General features: G+C 31.1%; 2 protein-coding genes across 3 annotated transcripts in view; one reads left to right on the forward strand and one right to left on the reverse strand.

Moving 5' to 3' along the window:
• On the forward strand, nt 1–2021 carry LOC102681722. The gene is made up of 7 exons (XM_006612050.1): nt 1–102; nt 369–567; nt 648–801; nt 876–959; nt 1049–1370; nt 1440–1490; nt 1557–2021. Exons 1-7 carry the CDS (start codon nt 1–3, stop codon nt 1590–1592), a joined length of 948 nt encoding a protein of 315 aa, XP_006612113.1. The 3' UTR covers nt 1593–2021.
• A 708-nt stretch (nt 2022–2729) lies between these two features.
• Nucleotides 2730–6759, reverse strand: part of LOC102671699 (uncharacterized protein PFB0145c-like) — a 9576-nt gene continuing 5546 nt past the window's right edge. Inside the window, exons 1-4 of one of the 2 annotated variants that reach the window (XM_006612062.2) lie at nt 6287–6423; nt 5508–5906; nt 4593–5290; nt 2730–4493 (exon numbers count right to left, since the gene is read on the reverse strand). In XM_006612062.2, coding sequence (XP_006612125.1) covers nt 2891–4493; nt 4593–5290; nt 5508–5906 — 2700 coding nt within the window. In that variant the 5' untranslated portion in view covers nt 6287–6423 and the 3' untranslated portion in view covers nt 2730–2890. Of the gene's footprint in view, nt 4494–4592; nt 5291–5507; nt 5907–6286; nt 6424–6759 lie in introns of those variants that run through there. The other variant, XM_006612060.1, reaches the window with a different exon arrangement.

The raw sequence follows: 6759 nt of genomic DNA on the forward strand, positions 1-6759 counted from the left end.
ATGTTAGTTCATCAGTTATCATCAGTGCTACCTGATGATAGACCCATCACAGCCATAAGTGTTGTTGAAGATATAGATAAGTGTCCACCAAATTTTACAGTGGTATGTTATAAGATAATATTTATATTTTTTATCATATTTTATTTAATGTTTATAAAAATATTTTTGAATTATTTTATTATTAATTATTATTAATTTTATTTAATTAACTTTTAATATTGATTATTTTACATATAAATATTTACATTATTAATTCAACTTTTTAATTTAAATAATTATTTAAAAATTATTTTTAAATTTTACTTATTGAACAATTAATATCACAAAATAATCATAATCAAAATTATGGATTATTATTTTACTATTAGGTATCAAGAACATATGACCAAGATACTGATGCTGATTTATGGAGAGAAAGTGGGCTTTTTATTAAAAAAAAAGGCAGATATATATGTTTTTCAAAGACTGAAGGTTTACCTCGGTGCGTTGTTGAAGATATAGCAGTCATTAATGAACGAGATACTCCTCCAGAAGGATACAGCATAATTTCTTATACTGTAGATTCAAGTGAGCATACGTAAGAGTGATTAATATATCACTTATTAAAAAAATATTTTCATTTAATACATTGTAGTAATGAATTTTAGTGCAGAAAGCATGGAGAAAGAAACAGGTGTGCTATAAAATTAGAAATAAAGAATTATGCTCAAAAGCAGTTACTGATATTATCATATGTAGTAGACTTATACATAAAGTTTATAATACATCCAAAATGGCACCAAACGGATTTATTGCTGCTGGGTATATATATTTGCATATATAAATGTATTAAAATTTTATAAAAATTTAATTATTCTATCTTCATTTTTTTTCAGTATTGTCAATGGAGTTTGTGTTTGCTATAAAACTGTGGATATTGTAAATGAAAATTCAAATTCACAATCATATGTTAATTTAGAGTATGAATCATTTTATTTTATAAACTAAGATTAGAATATATTTATATCAATTCTTATATAATAATTTTTATATACTATATTTTATCTAGCTTACTTCAAAGTGTTTCTCCAAATTCATCAAATGGAACGTCCCATAGAATACCTCCTGAAAGACCACCAAAACCGACAAATGGAGTTTATCCACAAATTAGTGGAAGTGGAGGAAAGGATATAGAAGAATCTGATGATAGAGATTATGAAATTCTGAATCCTAATGCAAGAATTAGACCAACTAGACCTGCTCCACAACCTCCTACGTCAATAGTTACTGGATCTACATCAATTTATGGTACACTGCCAGGATCTTCTGATTTAGATGGAGTTCCATTTATTTTAAATTCACGTCTTAGTGTTCATTCTGATTCTTCTACTGTAAGTTATTTTTACAAAAGTTTGTATTTTCATGTTCATTATGTTTTTTTTACAATTAATCATTTACAGAATAAACTTCCTGTAATTAAAATTTGGACTCAAGAAAATTTGGATAAAGAGGTGAGACCGAAGTATATAATATATTAATGCATTTAATATTTTTATTTTTTATTTTCTTTTGTTTAGTTTTTTTATGACTTTCGTGCAGAGAGAGAAACTTGAAGAAACCACTGTGCCAAATTAATTGTGTGATTCTTCATGCAATTTTTCAGCTATGTCTATACATTTGTATTGATAATGTAGCACTAGCCAAGCGTAATAGAGTGCCTGAACGAATGATTCATACTAATCTGTGAAAATGGAATCCTTTTAAAACATTTACTGAAATGTTTGAATTTAAATATTGTCCATTTTCCGAAGTACTTTTTTCTTCCATATTCTATTTAGATTTTGATACCAGTGACAGTTAGCGTTGTATTTTTATAGAGTTGCGTTGTATTTTTATAGGTAGTAGAAATTATATATAATTGTATCATATGTTCTAGTTGTTTATAAATCGTCATAAAATACTTAATATTATAATGGTGTATTTCTATTTCTTAATCAAACATAAAAATCTTTCAATAAAGTTATTTTTAATTTTATTTCCAACAAAAAAACAAGTATAATTTTTATTTTTATCCTCGAGCTGATTTTTGTCATTGTGTATATTTAATCTTTTTACAGAATATATATACTTACTTTTATACTATTTAATCAACAAATAATTAACCAATAATTATATAGATATATAGATAGATTCTTAAATATCATATATAGATTCACATATATATAGATTTTTAAATATCACAAAATTTAAATAACGATCAGTTGAAATATTTAAAATTTTGTAAATTTATATACAGTGTTATATAATATAAATAATTACAGGTTAAAGTAAAAACATAATAATTTAAATTTATATAATCATATTTTATTATAATGAATTTGTTTATTTGTTTCATTTCATATAATATAACAATATTATTTAACATTTTCAATTTTTTATTCAGGATTTTCAGTAGAAAATAAAATAAAAACGTTTTCATAAAAACATTTCCATAGTAAATAAAGTATTAATTGCAATTTACAGCGAAAGAACGAAATAATAATATATGTATAATATTGTCAATTATCATTCAATTAATTATTTTGTCAATTGCATTAATATTTTAAATAAGTAGGACATATTTTATTAAAATATACAATACAAAAGTATTTTTCAAATTTAATTAAATAAATTAACTCTCGTATCTTTCAATTTCTTTAATAACAAAAAATCTGATAAAATATTAAAAAGAGGAAAGAAAATATTAATAATAATTTACACAAAATTATATATTTCATGTACATAGAAGAATTTTGTTTGAACCACGGTTTTTTTCAACTTTCGTTAATATAGATCATATTTGTCTAATTTATCTTTTTTCATCGGGTGTTTCTTGTCGGAATAGATTTCTTGGAAAAACTTGTGCCAATCGTCAGACAAATGGGCCTGTCCAATGTCTAACATGAGTAGTATTCGTTGTGGAAACACCATGTTTTTCCATAACCGCTGTTGCTTTGATTTTATTTTTATACTTTACATCTTTCGGCTTTAGCATGCTTTTATGGTTACTTAATAACCTTGAGGGAGTCAGTATGGATTTGTTGCTAAGACCTGTTGCTTCTAGAAAGTGATCGTAACCGCTATTCGAATTGCTCGCAGCGAGAGGAACATTATTATTGTCTTTGGTTGCAGCAGTTTTCTCATTCTGACTAATTGTTACCCCAAGATTGCCAAGCTTTTCCGATCCATCGCCTTCCGGTCTATCTGGATCATCCGATAGATCACATTCATCCAAATTGAATTCCTCAAAATTTTGTCTGATATCGAACTCTTGATCGAATTCTGAATGGACGTGTTTTTCCTTCGTTTTCGTGCGTTTTTTTGCTTGATCTTCCGATTCACCGCCAATTTTGAATTCTTCAAAATGACGAACAATGTTGGTGACTTTGGGTATTTTTCGCATTTGTTCTCCACTAATTTCGTGATTCTGACGTGTTTGAAAGGAAGATCGAACATTATTGAATCTGTTCTTCCAGAAGTTCCCTTCTTCGTTGTTTCCTGTACCTTTATTAATCGTATCATCGAAATTTAAGCTTCTCGCAGACGACACATTAATTCCTGTAGATTTTAAAGGAGAGGATATAAAACCAAATATCTTCTTGCTGTGTTCAGACGAACCGGATTCAAGAAGTTGCTGCTTTTTTCGTGTCTCATCGATCAGAAACGAAGGACTAGGAATTTTTTTTAAGATCAACGTGTTATTTTTAAACTGTGGTTTTGGAGGCAAGGCAGGCGGTGTTTTAGGAGGTGGTGATATAATTTCCGGAAGCGATTCGATATCCTCGTAATCTAAATTTTTTGCTATAGTCAGTCCCTTTGTAGACATCTGTAAACAAGTCTTCTCCTCGATTCGTTCCAATTTTAAAGGTGGATTCGAGGCATTTACGGATGTTTTAATCTTTTGCGATACTTGCGAAGATTGGAAAGCTGCGTGTCTCGTTTCTTCCATCTTGATCTTTGGCTCTATAATGACAATTGGAATAGCTTTTGCTTCCTCCGATTCTTCCTCAAGACTCGACTCGTGATTCGTGATTGTAGTCGTAACGTTTGAAGTTGAAACGCTTTGAGTAAGACTCATGCCAAACTCGTCTTCCGTAGCAGTAGGTTCGAAACTGTTGGTAGGAACATCGGTGAACTCGCTATCAGCCGATTCTTTTTCTATAATACCTTCTTCGGAATTTTTCCTTTCCATTTCAGATCCTACCGACTCGATGTCCGATAATTTAGCCGGTTGAAACCGTACAATTCTCCCTCGATGTTTAAATCTTCTGGACATTGAAAGAATGTTTTCTTCATCCTCCATATCTCGCAGGAGGATCTGATTAACGCATTCCAAAACAGAATTATGATTGCTATTCGGTCGATACATGCTATGTCTGAAAACATCATCGTTCATTTTGTCTTCGTCAGGATCGCTATACCAGTTCCCGCTGGTATCTTCTACGTTATGCTCTTCGATTTCCATTTTCAGGGATCTGTGCAAATATAATTATGAATATTAATTTTACAATAATTAATACAGTAAATAAGGAACATTTGTGCTTGTATTATTTTTTCAAAAAACAAATACTCACATACTATTATTATTATTGCTATTGCCATTATTATTACTATAATCCTCGTTCACCTTCGGCGTAATTATATTTTCCGCATGATTTCTCGAATTTGTCTCATTGAAAGAATTTACGTAAATAGGTTCCTGTTCCTTCTCCTGTTCATCTCCCGAGGCAAAATTACAATCCATCCCATCGTCCTTACTCTCTGTCCTCGCGATATTCGTCGATTCGATCACATCCATTTCCTTCAACGCTTTCTGCGTTCTCAACCTGCCTAACCCCATCTTTTTCTTCGATAATTTACAACCGTTCTCCATGATCATGGTCGTCTTCTCTTCCTCGTCGTCGTCGTCGTCGTCGTAGATCATCGTAGTCTCGTTCTCGCTGTCGGTAACCATTGTCGGCGTACACCTATTGGATTTATTCAACGTGGAACTGGGCGACACATCGGTGCTCTCACCTTCGCAAAAACCTTCGGTGCTGAGCAACGAGGGACTGCCCTCCGTGGTGGTCGTGATAATCGACACATCCGTATTCTCGCTGCTCGTCAGACTCGTTTTCGAGATGTCGCTCCCGGCAAAGCTGTGCGTTTTCTTCACCCCTCTGTCCAAGTCTTCGAGCGCAACAGGTACTTCTAACGGATTCAGTTTTGTGATTATCTCGCATTTCAAATTCTGAATGTCTTTACTAATACTGCAATCCTGCCTCGAGCTAACCTGAAATAAAGAAAAAAATGAGGAGGTTAAGGTTAAGGTTATGGTTAAGATTAAGGTTAAGGTTATGTTTACTCACGATCGAGGAAATTTGTAAAAAAAATCAATATAAAATATTGATTTATAAGGATGCATTTTGAATTTCATTATCATTAAAAAGTAACGTTAATTTAAATTAATATAATTAATTATTGAACGATCGAAGGAATTGAAAACTTACATCGACGTTGGACGTTTGAAGATCGTTGTTCTCGATATCGGCCGCCGTTTCGACCTTCATCGACGATTTACCAAGCGTCTGTTCGCGTTTACATTTGATATAATTCTTGGTGTAACGCCTGAGCCTCGCGATTTCGAGCTGCTGGTTCCTGATCACGTTGTCCTTCTCGCAGAGCAGCTGCCTGATTGATTTCTGCTCCTGCTTGAGCCGGGCCTCGAGCACCAGCAGAGCGCGAAGTATACGCGATAACTGTTGATCTCGAAGACTCCTCTCGGACTCGTGACTCGTGGTGCGATTGTCCAGCTCTTTCACCAGATCACGGCATTTCTTTGTGGCCGCCTTCAAGGCCTCTTGGGTACGAACCAGCTCTTGCTTGAGCGTCCGCACCTCGGTTTCCATCTGGAAAAACAATTTGATGATTAGACAAGCTTGTTTTCTTTTTTTCCTTTTTAATGAAGATTTTATATGCGAAAATCTAAATCTAAAAAAATATCGTATTATTAATATCATCAATTATAAAACTTGAACATCTGTTTACAAATAATCAAAATTATGTTCGTCGAATAAAATATTTAGATAAAAATATCGAATTATTATTATTATTATTATTATTATTATTATTACTGATTGATTATCAGTGGTTCAAGTATATATGCAATAAGAAAATTAACTAGATATCAGAGATAAGATTCAAGGTGATGATGAAATGATTTACGCATGATTGAAGAAACGAACGAATGGGAATAAATAAAGATGGACCTTTCGCTTTGTGTTAACACACAAAAATCTTAAAGGCTGACTCCGGAGCAGAAACTTTGGAATTCATCCAGGTGTAGACGCTACGAGGACCGGAAGGACCTGACCTGCAGGAATTGGCAAGCCAGACAAAAAAAAAAAGAAAGAAAGAAAGGAAGCCAGGCGAAATAAAAAGGGGAATTCTTCATTGTTCGAATTCTTTGTCGAAAAAGTCTATTTTATTTTTCAATGAGACAAATAAATTTGTCAACTAAAAATCATACATCATACATAGTTGATGTAGTTAAATTTTTTTTTTCTTATTAAATTAGTACTAATTTGAGAGATTTCATTGGAACGATAAAATATAAAAAATAATAATAATAAAAAATTAATAATAAAATATAATATATATAATAATAAAATAATAAAAAAAAATAAATAATAAAAAATAAAATAAAAATAAAAAATAATAATAATAAAAAATTAATAATAAAATATAATATATATAATAATA

Source organism: Apis dorsata, unplaced genomic scaffold (genome assembly GCF_000469605.1).
Source record: "Apis dorsata unplaced genomic scaffold, Apis dorsata 1.3 scaffold_98, whole genome shotgun sequence".
NCBI lineage: Eukaryota > Metazoa > Arthropoda > Insecta > Hymenoptera > Apidae > Apis > Apis dorsata.

Coding starts and splice junctions, on each gene's coding strand:
- LOC102681722 (XM_006612050.1), top strand. CDS start 1: ATGTTAGTTCATCAGTTATCATCAGTGCTACCTGATGATAGACCCATC. Junction 568..647: donor TTCTTATACTGTAGATTCAA/GTGAGCATACGT, acceptor AATGAATTTTAG/TGCAGAAAGCATGGAGAAAG. Junction 1,371..1,439: donor TTCATTCTGATTCTTCTACT/GTAAGTTATTTT, acceptor AATCATTTACAG/AATAAACTTCCTGTAATTAA.